The following is a 19,025-nucleotide window of genomic DNA, read 5'->3' on the forward strand; positions in this document are numbered from 1 at the left end:
AAGAATGGATGGCCCAGCACAGGAAATCAAGTTCATGTGGCTCACAATAATTGTAAATCATTGCAACCACAGAGCACTTAAGTCCTATTCATACTCATCTGCATGATACCTTAGCTTTTTTCCTGCTTTTTCAATTCAAAATTTCTGTTGGTTTAAGATAATTGATGACAATAGTCTTGTTCAAAGCTGAAATCTCCTTCTCCATTTGCTCAGCCTAAATTAACATCCGTTATTTTATTCACCGTTTTAGGAAATAATTTTTAACTTTGGTTGCCAACAACTGCTTCTGCACTCACCTCTTTCACAACGCTGTACGCTTTGGCCACACCCTCCCGCAGGTCAACCGGCTGCGGAGCCAAGCGATGGCGATGCAACCGTTTGATCTTCTTTGCTTCAATGAAGGTAGGTCCTGGTGATACCATGTCATAAGCAGTTTCTGCAGCTGCCTGCACATCAGGAGCAAATGCAAAACACGTGTTATAGCACCTGATCACAAATTTAAACTACTAATAGGGTGATGTCATTGAAATAAAAGAATTCTTATTCCACAAATAATATTTATTTGCATCAAATTACAGTTTTCTGCAAGAACTTCCGGAATGTGCAGCTCTAATTATACATTAATTCCATAATTAAAGAATGAATGTTTAAGGTTTGGGTGGGGGTTTTCTCCCCTCCTAATTGTTGTCTCTTCAAAAGCATTCCCTAAACTGCATAAAATGCTCAAAACAGAAACTGAACATTTGATCAATGGTATTTCTTACAAACACAAAAGCACACATGTAATCCCTCTTGTGATTAACAGCATTGGTTTTCTGACTATATATGTTCAAGCTTAGGCACAGATACTATTTTTGCAAGATCAGGTGGTAAAAAGTGTGTTTTCATTGTATTTTTGTATATTTTACATTAAGAAATGAATTCATTAACACTTTAACCGAAGATTACCTTAAGGTAAAATCCAGGAAGCTTTATAGACTTTGTGTAGACCTACAGAAATAGTATTGGTTTGGGGTTTTGTGGTTTTTTTGCTGTTGTTGCTGTTTTTGTGGGCTTGGTTTGTTTTTTTTTTAATGAGCACAGATAAACTGATGTTTTTAAAAATAGATAAGAATCTACTACTGGATAACACACATGCACAAAGGACTCATCTTTCTCAGCATCGGTGATTTTAGTGAAGCTGAACATTTTTGTACTAAATTGTACACTGTAATACATTAAAGACATTAAGAAACAAGCAGCAGCTTGGGTGTTCAGCAGTATTTTAACACAGTTTTCTAACCACTGTATTTGATGCCATAGTTCTCACCTCACAGACTGCTGCAAACTTTGCCCAGTCTCTGCTCTCCTATTTATACAGCTGCCTTTTCTTTTTTAATAGATGCTCCCAACCTTCAATCTATACCATTAAGATATTAGCTTAATACAGAGCACTTACTAACCACACCTCTCATTTTACATCTAACTTCAGGAGTCATACACTCTACCTGTATAGTCTGAACCATTCTGTTTGTTAGCTCCAGTGCTGCCATTGCAGTGGAAGTGCCAAAAGAAGCTGCTCCTCTTTGAAAGCCTCTGACAATACGACCATCCTTGCGGTACTGCTCTATTGGCAACCACACCAGGTCCTTCAGACCTTGCACTGAAAATGAAGACACAACACCAGAGTCAGACAGATCTCATAGATATGCAGGATGCCTTGGAAGGAAGTGAAAACAAGAGTCAACATGGTTTGTGTTGGTTTTTTGAGTGGGGAGAGGTGTTGTTTGGTTTTTAAAGAAATAAACACATTCACATGTAGCTGAATAGAAGAATTAACTTACCTAACTGCACAAGTGAATGCATAGGCCCTACTCCTCCCAAAATTCCTGGTAGCTGGTTTTTCTTTATATCATTAAGCCATTCACTGATAGCATAGGAGAACAATTTATCCACACCTAATAAACTAAAGTAAATACAATTATTAATTTTTTTAAACAAACAATTCCTAGTAAGATAAATGCATTCATTATTCACCAAAGCAAAGGATGTCATTTAAACAAAAGGAAAGCTTCTTCAAATGTCGTCTTTTATTGCAGTTGGCCAAGCTGTGTATTTCAAATATATATGCTTCATAAAACAAACTCAAAACTGTATAATCACATCCAGTCCCATAGAAAGTGAACATGAAATTAAAATGAGGAGTTTATCATCAAGAATAGCATATATATTAAATTCTATTCTGAGTTAGAAGTTCTTAAATTACATACATTTGAAAAAAAACCTAGAATCAAGAAAAGTCAAAAAGTATTTTGGATTTTAGAAGGGCATCTTAGGAGAAAATTTGCTTTGCATTTGCAATGTTGGTATTCCCCACATACATGTCCAACTTGCAATAGCTGTGCTGATCTACATTTTGAGAAACTTACCCGTGTCTGTAACAAAGCCTCTTCAGCTTTAATTCTGAGCAGTTCAGCTGAGCAAGCCCAATAAGAATCCCAGCTAATGTTCCCTGTAAGTGAAATATTTCTTTATCACATACATTTACTCAACCTATATAACCTGAGAGAAATAACATCATCATTTCAACTCTTACTTACAAGTATTCTGTCTAAACATTCTCCCCCAGTCTCCCAGACGTGACTTGTTACAGTGCTATAAATCGTGTTACATGCAAACTTGCAAAAAACGAAACTTGGCTTAACCTCCTACTCAAAGAAAAACACCTGGACACAAAAGGCCTTCTTCAGACATAATAAGCCAAAATAAATTATGTAAACATAGCTTTGGCTTCAGTGCTTTTTTTCAACCATTCCAAAGCTACCATACTTCATGTTTCAATTTCTGATAGCCAAGCAAATTCAAGAAGTTACTGCTTTCCGTATTTTCTTACTGATTTGCCATGACAAAGTACAAATCTTGTTGTGCAAATAGGATTTTTTGATGTCAGCTTCTAAACTCAGTGTGATAAAGAATGCCTGTTTTAACAAGAACCATGAGCATTCTTTTCATCTGTAGTAGATTCTGCCATTGCCACTGAGGCCCATATTTTACTAGAATGAAAGGAAAGGAAACAAGAACAAATAACATTTTGTTCTGGCATTAATGAAGAAAAAGAAAATGCACGATTCTGGCATCAGACAGTGGTATCATACTTCGAGGGGCACTGCAGCTATACACTGATTGCAAACCAATCACTGAGCTCATAAATGTCACATTCAAGTTCCATCCTGGGTTAATCATATGTGGGGGATCCACCCCCTTGTTTTCCAGTTAAAAGTGAAACAAGGTGAAGCTTAACTAAAACTAAGGGGAAAAAAAAGTGTTTTATATTTGTCATGATTACATTATTTATGAGTACGGAGCATAAAAATATACCCCCATTCATGGGGAGCAGGGAGGGGAAAACAAAACAAACATCAAATTTTTTTTCTATAGCATCAGCATTATACACAAACCTGATCCATTGATACATGTTTGCCATGGTAATCAAGCCGTATTGGAACTTCTGATGTAAAACGAAATTCTCTGGGACATGCAAAGAAAATATTATAGTGAGAAACATGAACAGGAAATAAAATTATCCTTCTGAAAAGAAACTCATGCCTTCCCTTTCTCCTGGAATATGTCATACTCTTCTCTGTAAACCATAAATACTTAGGTTACTAAGTATTAGTACTAAGTTAGTACTTCAGAATAAATGTACAAAATACAGTGGCAAATTCAGCTTTTCTTGGTTTATTCATATCTATTTCAAGTTAGCTTTTGTAACAAATTTAAAAGTCCTTCAAATGTGCTACTAATCCTGCAAATGAGTACCTTTCTGTTAAAAAAAAACCATGCAAACACCCACAAAATGGTTTTGTGGGCAAAATTTAGTCCTGCAAGTGGAACTTGATAAAAAATTCTGCTGGTAATGTATGTGGTGAAATAGAACCCCAGCCATGCTATTACAATTTAACTCTGCACTGCTTACCACAGCACACATCTATTGTTTGAGGCACTTATGATCTGAATACACATGAAAGAACTTCTGCATAACAAACTACAATTTTCATAGTCACTTCCCAGTCAGGGCTACATTAGAGTTTGTCTTTTGATATTTTTATTTCATACCTCTCTTCCATTATATTCTTATATCCTCTTCCTTTATATACACTCATCTCTGATTATATTAGATAACTTATGGGTAGACATGAGAGTACATACACTGCTCTTTTTATTTGGAAAACATCTCATTACTGTTCTGTATGTGGCAGATTTATTTCCTTGTGCACAATACTGTGCAAAAGTTAATAAAAATCATTGGTGACCTTTCAATGATAGAAACAAATATATTTGCTTTCTACAAGCAGCCAATAAACAAAAAAAATGCACTTTGCCTGAAGGTCTGAATAGTTTATCACCACGCTTCCTTAAAATCTTCAGCTATTTGTCACTGGAAATTTTGTAACAGAAGTTTACCTGAAAAATACTGGCTGGTCGCTGTATGATGTCGTTTCCTGTGAGAAATGATCACCATCTCCATTAACCGCATCCATAGAATCAACAGTGCCATTTTCATTTGCTTGCTTGTGTGATGCAAAAGAAATTACTGGACTTGGTTCCTTAAGGCTGCTGACATGCCTGGGCAAACTACACGTAACTTCAGCACCAGGGGACTTTTTAACTAAGAAAAGAAGTCATACACAGTAAAGTGACTCATATTTTTCAGTGATTACAGAGATTACTGCATCCTTAGTAAGTTCTAATGCCTATTAGTAGGAATTACTAGCAGGGCAGTATTTAGATTCTCTAAGTTTTCTACAGAAATTATTACATGCAGCTGATGTTGAGGTTAGTGCATCAGCATAAATAATGTATCTGGTTCTAATGGCAGTACTGCAGAGTGCTTCATCACCTATGCATTTCAGTATGACATCTCAACAGAAATAGGTAAGGTAGGGCTGCTAAGAAATATCCAAAAATAGTTAAAAGTGAACATAAACTTTTCAATATAGAGCTTTTGCAACTGATAATGTAATTGATAAGAAGTACTGCTTCAACAGCAAACATACATTATTTAACATCCCTTGCATAAAATAATATGTTCATCTAATAGCTTGAAGTTGTCTAATATAGAAATTAATTTTATAAATAAGCAGCACAATGTACTAGTTTCATTTAATAATAACTCTCAATAGCATATACAGAGTCCTAAATATGCTCCAATTTTGGTTAAACCTTTTATAGAATTAAGATTTCAAGTGTTGAAGACCTTTGCTCATATTTCTAAAATAAAATGCTTAAATGCCTACGGCTTTTGACTTCTAAAAAATCAGCATTGATGTTAGTGCTAAAACCCCAACACAAGTTTTTATACACACAAGATTCACTGTGAATTCAATGTGAATTTATAGACACGTACACAAATTAAAGGAGAAAGAAGCAGCACTTTGTTGTTAGATTTTTTTTTTTTTTTAGAAATATACCTTCAGGATCTGGAGTAACTAAGAGTTCTACTTCTGTAGAAAGGCTAGTGAAAAAGTCCTTCAGGAAAAACAAGGCATCCTAATGGCAAAGAGTAAAATATAATCAGGTTAAAATAAATACAAAGGACCTAATTCTCTAAAAACATTATCTGCAATTCCAGATCTATTTCTATGCAGATATGAAACAAAATGTGTATCTTTCTTTTTGATCCTTTAACATATGCACAAAATACATACAAATCTAGGACAGAAACCAGGAAGACCCTCTTAGCTACTACACCCTGCTCCACATAACAGGATTTCATGATCTAACTAGCTCTGTCTTAAAAATTCAGACTTATTTTCATCATTTCTACTCTCATTGTTGAAGACTGCTCCAGAACCCAGGTGTTTCAATGGCTATAAACTTTTCTCTGTTTTGCAGTAGAAGGTATATAAATATAGTTTATATTCTTCTCTAGTACTGTCAAACAAATCATTACAAATCAGGGTTCATCACTGCTTCACTGAAAGTCAGTATCTATGGTATTAATGTCTTAATGTCACAAAGCTATTACATCCCAGCTTCTTTTTCAGACAGATGCATCACACTGGTGCCTTATTCATCCTATCATTGATTGATAAATGGACTTTCTTTTCCATTTTTACTTCCAGCTGGTAGGAATAACAGCTTAAGTACTAATAACAAGTATTTCTAATGACTGCATGAAGCCTTGTGCTTCCAAAACAGCTATGGTTAATTTCATAGAAGTTGTAAAGGTGAATTTTGTTTATGGTACAAAACACAGAAGACTTTAGAAAGTAACCAAGAGGGAACACATTTCCTCCCTATATGGCAGTATTTCCAGGACATTTTTTTCTAGATGAAATAATTGCAAACTAGACAGAGCTCAGTTTTGGTAAGAGCAAAATGAAAACCTGGTCTCTAATGTGTATTTAAAGAAAGAAAAAGTATGGAAATCCTAATAATGCTCCTCAAAAACCCAAACCCCACGTAGCTCTCTGAAGATGACAAATTAAGGAAGGAATGCCTCAACAAAGAGTAGTAACTGCACTTCACATTTGCCAGCACAAACATATATAGCTCTTACTGGTTTAGAAAGAACACAAATGTTTCTTGAATATATGAAGAATATCTTGCACAAAGGTCTGCTAAAGAAAGTAAAACAATTTCTGCTCTTCCTGCCTCTGCATTTGATAGCAAGACAAAGCCTTCAGATTATAGAAGCATTTCTCAAGTGTCAAGTGCCCTTGACCAAAACGTTGTGAATGTTTGTCTGGATTAATGATTAACCTTTTTCAATTAAAAACAATGAAGTCACTTCACAAACAAACAAAACCAGATCATTCAAGAATAACTAGTTATTTTAAAAAGCTGTGACTCCAAACCCATTGAGATTATCAGAAGTTTCAAGAGGAAAACTTACTGAGAAAACAGTTTTGCCTAAAGATATTCTGAGCTTTTAAATAAAAAAATCTAGTCTGTAATAGCTGGAGCAGAAGGTAAGTTCTAGCATAGACAAAAATGAAAGAACAGAGATCCAAAGATTAAATAAAAAAGGCATCACACCAAGAAAATGTAAAACATAAAATAGGTATGATGGCTAAAAGTATCTGGTTAAAACAAATCTCAAGTATCATTCAATAAAGAAAAAATTTTTTTATTTTTCGCACTGGCACAACCAACCTGGTCAATATTGAGGCGAAGTGGCATTAGTGAAACACGTAAACAACATTCCTGTGGGGATCTGCCAGACTCTGGGCGGACATGTAATGCTTTAACTGTTAACTGGGAAAAAAAAATTATATAAATAAAGGTACTAACATTCACAATTATTAAATCTCAGAACACCAGCTAGGAAAAACATTTACGGCAAAATCTCTGTACTAGTATGATTCCACTTAGCAATTACAGTATTGAAAGAAAACTTACACTGAATGTTATATAAAAAAATAAAGTTAAAAGAAACCCCCCTAAAAATTATTAAATCCTTTATAGAATCACAAGACTACTGTATACTATAAAAATACAAATCTGTAGCTGTAGTGAAAAAAGTCTCATTACTGATACAAGCAGACATTTGCTCAAAACCAAATTGTGAAAGGTACCGAAGCAGTCCTGCATATCTATTTTTTTTAACTAACAACCTCAAACTCATTAATACCTGACATGCTGACATTCAAACTGACTTTTGAATTAGTTTTAATATCCACAGAGTCAAGCAAATAACTATCAACAAATTATATTACTTCAGTGTTCTATGAACTCATGTTTCTGCTTCTGCAAGATTAAGAAGTGCACAGAGCCCCCACAGTGATAATTCAACTGCTGCAATTGAAAGAAATTAACATTTCGTAGCTATACCATGTTTGAATGTGCTTTTCTGGGCATCTCCTTACTGCAGTAAAGATAGAGAAATTTATTCATTTGTGATGTAGCTAAGCGATCTCTGATTTCCAGGTCTTGAACAATAAAAACTTGTCGTGACACTGGCTGCTCCAACAGACAGGATTCACCTTCTGCACCACCTGGAGGATACACCTCATGCTGGAATTTCACCTTTTAAAAAGGAAAGAAAACCGGCATAATTAGTCTCCTTGAAAAACATCATTTAACAGCAGAATAGTTCTTTAAAAAAATAAACAAAAATCAGGGAAGTATATCACATATACTTTTAAAGCTGTCTACTATTTTAAATTTACAGAAATACTACTAAGATTTCTGGACTCTATTCAGGTTTTCACATATATAGCAGTAGAAATCTTCCAATTTCTAGTTGTGTACATGTTCATATTTCAGCATGAAGTTCAAGCCAAAACGTAGAGTCGGTACAAGATAAGGAATGGATTTCACTTGTTTTAACATTGACTCTGCTTTTTCCTCTCAATCCTGACATCTTTCTCACATCATGGTGAAGTCTGTACCACACAATATTGCAGTTCTTGAATCTTGCATCCTCTAATACCTAAGGAAAAAATGTTTCTTCCTTATCAACTGACTTCTTAAGTGGCTTCTTGTGGTTTTGTTTCCTTTTTCTTACTCACTTTACTCCATATAAATCTAATTCAGCATTTTTCTTACATTCTAAGTTATTTTTGTTTGGTCACTCCTTGTTGTAGCTCTCATTTCCAGCCGTGGTGACCTACAAACCATCCCCTGCCCCCCAAACCCCGCATCCTAGCTGGCAGGGAAAGGCTGCTGAGCACACACAGCGAACACGGCAGCCGCCCTTGCCGGCCCCACACTGAGCTCCAAAGCAACACCACTTGTGACACCTTTTACTCTCCTTCTTATCTGTAAACGTTACTGTTCAGCCTTGTACCAAGTTAGGGCTCCAAGTAGGGGGAAAAACCTTTATACTGCTTCAGTGCTAACTCCAACTCTCATTAAATATCTGCAAATTCAGAGATGGCTATAATTCTACATATGAAGTTTTCCACATGAAATATTAATTGCTTCCCCTTTTCCTCTTTTTTATTCCAATGTCATGTTTTTTCTAGAGAAGGCTACCTTAAGTATTACATATTTCTGGCAAGCTCGTAGTGCTAATGGGATGAATTTTAAGTATTGGAAATACACATAGACTATAAAAAGGCCTTTGTTTTTATGTAGTGCCTTTCATGTTTATGGAAACGTTTGAAAACATCTCATTTTAAAAAGATTCTGTTATTGATCCATTTAACATGAAATATGCTCTCACCAACTTCTTACCAATATTATTCACAGCACCAGAGAAAAGCATTATCTTCCTATGTTAGAGGTAAGCATAGCCTTAAAAACAACAGTAAGATACTTATGCCTGAAAGGTGCTAAATGTTAGGGGAAATATAGAAACAGTACTCTGATATAATTAGATGTTATTTCATATCCAGTTATCAAACTGATAAACTGAATATTCTCAACAGATTTATGTTTTGCTTATTTTCTTAGAACACTTAGTTTTATATCAGGTGTACCTATTCAGCATGGAACTGAAGAGAGAAAAATAGAACAGCAGTTGCAAAGCTTGGTTATAATAAACAAAAACTTAAAAATATTGTAATGGATATCCTCCATCTTTAGAAACAAGCTTATTCAGCAAGTAAATACTGTGCTAATACTAGCAGTTTTTGTTGAAGAAATTCTACATTCATCACCATTAAAGTGATTGCTTAGATGTAGCTACTGTTGAAAGAAATAATACTGAACTCTAATGGAAAGGTGTTATCAAAAGAGTACAACATGTAAAGATATCCACACAGAGTCATGGCTGAAGCTGTTTCTGTTACTCACCTTGCTTAACTGTATTTCCATTAGGAAGTCTGGGTTTCTTCCTCTTCCTCCAGATGCTGTATTCCGTCCATGCCTTGTTGGGGTATGAGAAGGAGAACTATGGGGACTTCTGAGGAAATAAAAGAGAAAAATACACTTTTGCAGGTTAAATTTATAACCCTGCTAATCTAAAACTAAATGCACTGGATATAACTTAGCTTACTATTTTAATTATATTCAAAAAAACATCAAAATTATGTTACTGTTCTGTTTCTGTTCAAGTACTATACAGCTAAGCAGAATGCCAGGTGCATTTATCCCACCAAATTAACATTCATAAAACATTTCTTTAATTTTGGCTGTAATTTTATTCTCTAGCTCACATGACATCCTGTAAATCTGAGTCTTATGCTCCTTAAGTCCTGATCTCTTCAGGAATATCTGACTACTAATATCAAAATACTAAAACAAAATCCAATCCTCCACCCCCCTCTCCAAAAATCAGCAGAATCAAACCCAGCCTGTCCAGGTTAAGACACAGGGAAAACACACTCTGATGTATGGAGTCAAACTGAAAAAGAATCAAATGATCTTTAAGATCCCTTTCAACCTGAACCATTCTACGATTGATTCCTTGTAAGAAGGGAGCCAAGAAGCAAGCAAGGAAGACATGAGACTGAACAATAAGATTATTCCAAATCAAAAGAAAAGTATTCTTAGTTTTCTAATCCACATAATTAGATCCAACACTTACATGAAACTTTTAGCTGGAGAAGGTGGTGCAGTCCCAAAATCCCTTCCACCATAAAGATGCCAAATAAGAGATATTTCCTTTACAACATAGCGTACCAGAGGAACAGGAAAATGAAGAGGAGCTTTGCTTGTATCCGTTTTCTTAATAGGTTGACTGAAATGATTTTCCTTTATGATAATTGCATCATCAACCATTATTTTTATAACCGGCTCTTCCTCTTTTTCCTAATTAAAAAAAAAAAAAGCACATGGCATTGAGAAGATGAAATTTGCTTTCTTTATTTTCTTTATTGAGATGTCTAATTCCTTCCTATTAAAGGGAACACTTTTCTGTACTGTTAGAGCTTATACAATACATGACTCACTTAGAAACGTTTCTTATAAAGTACAGACAAAACCATATGAAAAAACGTTGAGGCTGCAAAGCAGTTAAAAACAACAATAAAAAACCCAAACCAAAACAAAAATCTTCTCCACCCAAACTATAAACAAAATGAAGTCCTAGTTGAAAGCAAGCAGAAAACCACAGAAGAGCCCAGGATACCCTATTACCACTTGCGGAAACAAACAAGCTCAACAATAACAGGAAAAATGCAGCTTCTAATCGAGGGCCCAGGAACTGCCTCTCTCAATTAAGAAGAATACCACCAGACAACATGCAGAGGACAGACGTTGGTGTAAAGCAACACACAAGCTTTTCTCTGAGGTTTGGCAAGGATCTTAGGTCCTTAGAAACACTAAGAGCTCAGATGAAGAAAGAAATTAACAAAAGATTAGAAGACATGCAAAGCTGCTATTTTGATAAATCCTGGTTTTTGCTCAACACATTTTTTCCTAACTATACCATTATTTTAAGTCAATACCACAATGATTAAACATGACTAAAATGTAGGAAAACTGCCAATACAGTTTAATGTAATATTCAGATGAGAGAACAATTACATAGTGCTGAGATATAAAAAATCATACCTATTTGAAAATACTTGCAATCATTCCTAATGGTAACAATGCATTAATTCCTTTCAAACAGAAAAGCATCACTAAGCAATCATGGGAATCTATGATATCTCATTTGTCCAGGTTTTACACAGGCTTTTCTCTAATTCAGTTTATATATGGATTTTGTTTTAATAATTTTCAAAGGATCTTACAGCAACAGCAACTTTAGGAGCAAAAAGAATGCAGAAGTCATCACTTTCTGCTGGAACATCTCCCATGGCCTCACTTATCAGGTGATGAGTAAACGAGGCGTAAGTAGGACTTGGTTCTTGTGAGACATTTCCACTTTCATCTGGAAACAGGAAGAGATCTGAGCAAGATGGCTCCTGAGTTTGAGATCTGTCATCCAAAAGTCCTGGGAGTTGAAAGAGGATGGAGAAAAAGCAGGTTTCAGTGTAAAAATCCTTACAAAATATGAAAATTGGGTAAAGGTAAACTAATGTTTGTTACTTCAATTATATCAAGGAAATTTGCTTATTATATCTTGAATCAACTCCAACTATAAATAATAAACAATTCTCAAGCTTCTCATTCTGGTAGTAAGACCACAGCATCAAAAACTTTCAGTACTACAGTGACTGCTTACTTTCCACCACAGAAAAGAAGACCAGACATGGAAATAGTAATGGAATAGAAATTTACTTGCAGTGCAAAATCCTTAAAATTTAAAACTGAATTACATTCTAGCCAAGATACAGAAGCCATAATCCTGCGATAAAATCAACTATCTTATTCCATCTACTAACTGAAAAAATTCTTTATGGAAGTTCTTCCTCTGACCCAGAACTAGAACATCTTCCTGGACCTCCCTCATATACAGAAGAGAGGTCTTTGATTCCTCCACACCAACTTATACTCCTACAGAATTTGGAGTCTTGACAGAGTCCCAGAGACAGATTTCTTCTGTGCTGCTTTCAGTACCTCAGAAAATGTGTCTGTCTTCAACTAGAATCTCAAAGTACTTCTGCATTACTAGTATTAAAAGCAAGAATCTGTTCCACAGTTTGAAGACTTCAGACATCCTAAGTACCTGCTCCCATTCTTAGTGCAGCACCTCTACATACACAAACTTTCAATCCCACTTTCTTCCCAGAAAAGTTGTACTTCATATGTAGTTAGACCTTCAGAGGATTATTACCATTAGACTCTTGCTTCATGGCAGAAGCAGTCTGTTGAGTCTCAATTTCTTCCATTGCATCACTCATCAAATCCCGTAAAATCTGCTGCTCTGATTCAGCAAGGCCTGGTCCGTGGGAAGATGGTTGGCTAAAAGTCTCTACCTGTTAGAGAGGAACTATGCATAGTTACATCTCAAAAACAACAAATGTCAAAAAAGATTTTGCTAGAACAGCTTGATTCACAGTTCTTAAACTGTGAAAAAAGACATCTTGACTTGTTAAACAGTCAAATGATCTAAGCTGGATGATTCATAAAGTAGGTTAGAACATTATGGGTCATGGGATTTAGATCATCAGAGTACCTGGATAGCTCATATGTGTCCTGGAATTTTCTTCTTTAGATAAGAATAAAGTGTAAGAGGCAAACACAGTAATGTTTTAAAATATTTAGTGACCAAAACAGAAAAGAAACATTATTTTAACTCTGAAATATATTTTTAATTAGATATAATTTGTTGAATTTTTCATAGAAAATATAATATTATTTGTAAATAGAACGGGGATTAAAATTTACATATATTACCAAGAAGCACAAAGGTAAATTGCTATCATTTTGCAATTCTATACCTTCATTTTTGGCTTGCTAACTCCACGTTTAACTTCTGTCTTAGCAGGTGGATGTAAATCACCGTAACTTGCAATATACTGTATGAGATTCATTAGTGCAGCACACGAATCAGAGCAGGTACGAATATGGATTACATCACTGGAACAGTGCAGCTCAAAACGTGGTTTAGTCTAGATAGCAACAATGAAAAAACAAGAATAAACTTCAAATTATCCTGAAGTTCCATAAAGATGTCATATACATAGTTGTTTTTAAATTATTTTACTTAACTAGTCAAAAAAAGGAGTTAAAAAATAAAATCAAAGAAGGTTTTTCAGTTTACTTGTAAGTATAATAAAGTAATATTCAAATCACTATCTCTCATGAAGATTTTACATTTTATTTTGTTTGTGATTAAATACTTACTCTCTCTCCCTCAGAATCAGATTTTACTGCTGTAATGGTTAGTTCCAGAAGTCCCATATCCATAACACGAACATAATCTGAAATACAATAATTTTAGAAATTACTAAGGATATAACAAAACCCTATATACCTGTAGTTATAAAATCATTAAAACCAGCATGAGCTGTAAAGGAATCAAAACCTTTTATATCTCTGCATTTCCTTCTTTTATGAGCATTACTTTCAGAGTTCAAGTTTCAGCTACTCAGATCAAGAACTTGAATCTTTTCAGTCCAATGTATCACTCCCACTGCCACCATCTGTGTGCACTGTAATCTTTTAAGATATTTCTCTTCATTCCATCTGTGTGAGTTAAAGAAACCAAGGCACACAGAAGCTGAATGACTAAACATTTTATCAGTTTTTTTAGCTGAAGTGAGAGAAAACACATGTTCATATTATACTAATCTTTCAGTGCCATTAATAACTTATTTGTCCTCTTTTGTTACTTAAACAAAACAGGCATACCTTTACTGTGTCCCTGCTAGAGATCTCTTATTTAAGCTAAATACACGTTTGTGGGCACAAAGTCTCATTATTTCTCCAACTGATTTGTTAAATATTGATTCAAGTTCTTCAGTCCTTAAAGGTTCTTATTGTTTCAATGAGAGCAACCCATGATTCTTTTTAGAACCTACAACTGGTATGATTCTTTTTAGAACCTACAACTCTGTGCCATATAGGACCTTTCAAGTTCAACTATGTAGAATATGTATCTCATGAGATCTTTTCTAAGATCTTTTCTCTTTCTGTGAAACTACAGATTTTTAAGTATATGCTTTTTCAAACACCCATTATTTAAACTGTAACAAGATACTAGAGGAATTGCAAGATGCTTTTCTCTGACATACTTTTGGATCCACAAATCTAAACCAGAGCACTCAGATTTTTATCAACATTGCACTGTTCTCTCATACTCAACTTGCTGCTCCATATTTGCTAAGTCCTCTTCAATAACATTTCTATATGGTGTATATGCCTGTAATTTTGTTTCTTTAGGCTCTGCAGTTGATCAGTCACATCTGAAGCATCCTTACCTCTATGGAGGTTCACCATGACAGTGTTGCACTTGTCAGACAAATGCAAAGCAGCTTCATCTAAAATTATCCTAAGAGACAAAAGCAAAATGAAATGAAAATGCTATAAATGCAGTACAATTAGTAAGTCAAAAGAAATTAGTATATAAAAAGATATTTTTAAACACAAATATATCTAGCATACCTTAAATCCAAACTCTTCACTTTAACCTTTTATAATTTCCAAATCTATTGACAATTAACCACTGTAAAATATTTTCCCCATTGCTAATTACATATTTCTTACATTTAAATTCATATATTTGATGCTTCCTAGAATAGGAAATAATGCCTTAATCCTTAACACATTTTTATTTTTATCTTTTTCTCTTAATAAACTTAACATTTGTTTCAAAGGTAGCTTAAAAGGTTTTATCAATAAAAACAATCAACTTGGTAGATATTTCAAACAGAATAGGTAAAACAGAATGAATATTCAACTGAAGTTGCATGAAAATTATTAGAAGTTCCAGATATTTTCATTAGTCATTAAATATTAAATTAATTAGCACATTGTCTCCAAGTAATAAATTATAAGAAATCTTAAGGTCTTACTAATTCATATTCCAATCTTATTAAAAATGAAGAAATGCTTGTTTTTAAAGGAAGCAATCCAACTAAAAAGTATAAATAAATAAAAAAAATATTTATTCTAATAAAACAGAATGATTACATGTGAGCAAAGTGTATGTCGAAATATGGAAACCAGTGTGATCATTCACACAACATGAATGCTTCTGAGGTCAAAAAAGCAGACGGGCATCACAAGTTTTACAGGAGCTTACATGATTCACAATCTTTTAAATCATACCTGAGAGTAGAAGAGGATTTATCTACTGCAACACTGCTGGAAATGCTGAAAGTTTCAACAGTAAGTAGAGATCTGACTGGCAAAAACAAGGGCCTAGTAACAAATAGAAAAAAAAATTAGTGTTCTGTACCTATTTGGAAGATCACTCAAAGCCTTATAGATTACCTAACTCCATCTTTCCAGACCTAGGCAAGTCATATCCTACTTTAAATTCCCTCCAGTTAAGGGATCTCTGTTAAGTACTTTTTCCAAAAGTATCTAAATAAATATTATTTATAGTATGCAAACTCAAACACTCCTGAAGAGTAAGTACATTGCTGCAGTGCCAAGTGACACACTTGCATTTTACTTACCTGTAATCAAGAGCACAACTCCACAGATGTACATGAAAAGTTGTAATTGTAGCTGGAGGATTATATCCCAGAACAGGCTCATCAGAAATATTCAAAAAATATAAAATCTAAAAATCATAAACATATTAATACTTCAGTATCTATATATACTTCAATTAACAAAAAAATTATGCATCACAAAAGAGAAAATCTGTAACAGGTATGACAATAAGATGTTAGATTAGTAGAAGGAAAAGGTGTGAACAGCCTCAGATATTTAAAGATGCTTACTCAATATCTTTATAGAGAGAAGTGTGAAATGCAAACACCACCAAAAAAACCCATAAAATCTGCAGCTTCAAAGGTATGGAAAATACCAATCCACATACACTCAAATGGCTCCTTGTAACAAAGCTTCACAATGCATTTTTAAAATACTGCCCAAATACAGCCTTATTCATTCCTCTTTGTAGCTGTTATTACAGTGTTTGCATTTGCTTTGCTGTCTCTCTGAAAAGTTATCTTTTCTAGTAACAGTCCACACATAGAGTTATTTTCAAGTCTTTCTTGAGGGGTAGGTGTAGGAAATACACTAAGAATCATGTGCACATTCACCATATAAACAGCTTTTTCATGTACAAAACTAGCTGCTATCCTCCTCTGTAAGATCTGTCATAGTTGCCTCTCCAATATGTTACACTATCAAAGTTCTTAAAATATCCCAAGCCTGGGGATATAATACCATCACTGCTAGTCTTAATTTTTTTCTTCTAACTACCCTTTTGGACAATTTTTTTATTTGATCCCCTCCAAAAAAAGATTGCCTGTGATGCACTTGGGATGTTACTTGAGAAAAATTTCATAGAGCAAGGAAGCAACATGGTGTAAAGCAGGCTACACAAACCCATGGGAATATTATGTTGAGGAGAAAGTAACAGCACAGCAGAGTCCGAAGCCCCAAGTTCAGCTCCACACAGCTATACAGTAACAATGCATGTAAAAATCAGCATATTATACAGACTGGAGGATACACAGGAGAAGCTTGAGTGTCAAGGGTTACTATCTGTAATCCAGTATGGGGCAGCTACATGCAACAACACTGCTCATGTGCTAATGGCATGTCTTGCCTTGTGCACAAACACAGATCAAGGGGCTCCAGGCCTGCCAGCTGCTCTACCTCTGCGTCCACACCTATGACTACAACCCTTCTCACTCAGAAGTGTTTGTGTAAACTGCTGCTCACTGCCTCCCCAAAGTCCTCCAGTACTACTATTCCAGCAACACAAAACAGGAAATGTACAACTGAGAAATGACACTTGAGGGAGAAAGTGAGCAAAAGGGAAAAATACAGAAATGCTTTCAGTACTACAAATAACGTTTGCTTGTTTTAAGGGTATTTTTAACATAAGGATTATTTATGTATTTGAATAGTATTGCACAACTGAGATTTTTCATCTGAATTTTAAACAAAACCCGAAATTCAAACCACAACAGAATGAAGTAAACTCCATCAAGAGTGTCCCTGACATGTTATGGGCAGAAAGGTAGGATGATGAGAGGAACAGTACCAAGTGAATAGACAAAAATTATTTCAAAGTAGGATTATCATCTGCCAATGGTCTCAAAGAGAAACAGGAAAGAAAGAATAACACTTTCAAGGCAGAGTATGATAACACGGCACAGCCTAACATCAAGATTTTCGACCAAGATTTAGTTTGATAGTTAAGACAATGAGACTGTAATTGAAGATGTAGTCAAGAAAACTGTAGCAACCTGACCTGTTCATGCCAGCTTAAACCTGAAGGCAACACTCGGTGCTGAAGGGTGGCTCCTCGTAGTCCAACAGCAACCAGAAATTCCTGCATAACAAAGTTGCTTGACTTGGCTTACATGAAACACATGTAACTATGTCACACCTAGATTGTGAAACAGTGTCATCCTGCTCCCAAAAATCTCCTGGTGTCTAGAGAAACCCTGCTTCCCAATACAGAAACCCTGTATAGTACAGTATCATACTTTTTGCAGCAGAGTAGTGTAGAAATGGCAGCTTTAGGTGGTAGTAGGAAGGCTGCAGAACCCTTCTTTAGATAACTCAATCAACCTGTTTGTCACCACTATGCCAGCTAAGAGGTCATCTCTCAGCCACATTAACGAATGCTACTGTCTGTTACCAGTCACATTCCAAATAGGTAAGCAAAGGCTGCCTCCTAGATGACGCTGCTAGTTAACTGCAGTGTAACTCTATATTTGCTCTTGCCTGTTTTGACACCAGAGAAACTCAATAAAAACAAACAAAAAAGTCAACTGTTCAAAAAAAGGCATTCAATAAAGTAATAGCATGATAGCAAAGCATTGGAAGAATTAGTAAATTAAGCTGCTGCTTAAATTTTGAAATCCACCCAAATGACCCTAACAAAATTATAGTTTGAAAATGAATGTCTTAGAACTATATGGCTTCTTCATCTATAACCCTTCTAACTCCATGTCTAGATGCTTCTATATAATTCAACTTTAAAAAGTACAATTAACACAAACCTTTGTATTGCTCTCTATTTTATCTGATTGGATTTTAACTGCAACAGTCAGCATACTTGGGCTATCCACTCCTACACCATCTGAAGTAGTCCTACTAAGACCATCTTCTTCAGAAAAACAAATAGTAGGCTCTAACCAATGGGGACGTATTGTGCTGGGCAGTCGTACTTCAGAGGAAGGGACGACCCCATCTACCAAACCTGCAAAGAGATTTTGGAGTTAATTACCAAAGCTGCTGCTGATGAAGTGTTAAGGAAAATCCTTCCTATGCTTAATGCCTACGAAGTTATTTTAATTACCAAAGTTAGTCATGCACAACCAAGAACTGTGAAGGGAAGGTTATGGGTGATCCAATATTTAAAACCACAGTATAGTATATAAAGCTATAATCTTTAACGTGGCTACTAGGGAGCGAATTTTTTATTCGCCCAACAAAATAGCAAAGTTGAAATAAAGGACAGAAATCTCCTAGAGGTTATATGGAGGAACATGTATCTCCATTATATGAGATCGTTCCAGGCTAACATCTAAATAAATACACAATAGCTAAACCTTGCACTGAAACATGAGTACCACTGATTCAGAGGCATCTGAGGGAGAAACCTTAAAAGGTTTAACTACACGGGG

At 35.0% G+C, this 19,025-nt stretch overlaps 1 protein-coding gene across 6 annotated transcripts in view; it reads right to left on the bottom strand.

Annotated features, from left to right (window-relative positions):
- ATG2B (autophagy related 2B) overlaps positions 1-19,025 on the bottom strand; it is an 82,971-nt gene that overhangs the window by 37,057 nt on the left and 26,889 nt on the right. For all 6 annotated transcript variants that reach the window (XR_015288264.1, XR_015288263.1, XM_086893812.1 and 3 more), the window contains 20 exons: positions 18,399-18,598; positions 17,642-17,722; positions 15,885-15,991; positions 15,532-15,624; positions 14,682-14,752; positions 13,606-13,682; positions 13,200-13,370; positions 12,593-12,734; positions 11,607-11,809; positions 10,457-10,680; positions 9,724-9,832; positions 7,816-8,010; positions 7,138-7,239; positions 5,451-5,529; positions 4,444-4,648; positions 3,438-3,507; positions 2,409-2,491; positions 1,824-1,945; positions 1,488-1,642; positions 297-446 (listed from right to left, as the gene is read on the bottom strand). Coding sequence is in view for 4 of the 6 variants with exons in the window: in XM_086893812.1 (XP_086749938.1) it covers positions 297-446; positions 1,488-1,642; positions 1,824-1,945; positions 2,409-2,491; positions 3,438-3,507; positions 4,444-4,648; positions 5,451-5,529; positions 7,138-7,239; positions 7,816-8,010; positions 9,724-9,832; positions 10,457-10,680; positions 11,607-11,809; positions 12,593-12,734; positions 13,200-13,370; positions 13,606-13,682; positions 14,682-14,752; positions 15,532-15,624; positions 15,885-15,991; positions 17,642-17,722; positions 18,399-18,598 (2,639 nt within the window). In the remaining 2 variants the exon portion in view is untranslated. The remainder of the gene's footprint in view (positions 1-296; positions 447-1,487; positions 1,643-1,823; positions 1,946-2,408; positions 2,492-3,437; positions 3,508-4,443; positions 4,649-5,450; positions 5,530-7,137; positions 7,240-7,815; positions 8,011-9,723; positions 9,833-10,456; positions 10,681-11,606; positions 11,810-12,592; positions 12,735-13,199; positions 13,371-13,605; positions 13,683-14,681; positions 14,753-15,531; positions 15,625-15,884; positions 15,992-17,641; positions 17,723-18,398; positions 18,599-19,025) is intronic.

The sequence above is a fragment of the Cyanistes caeruleus genome, chromosome 6, assembly GCF_971803275.1.
Source record: "Cyanistes caeruleus chromosome 6, bCyaCae1.hap1.1, whole genome shotgun sequence".
NCBI classification, from domain to species: domain Eukaryota; kingdom Metazoa; phylum Chordata; class Aves; order Passeriformes; family Paridae; genus Cyanistes; species Cyanistes caeruleus.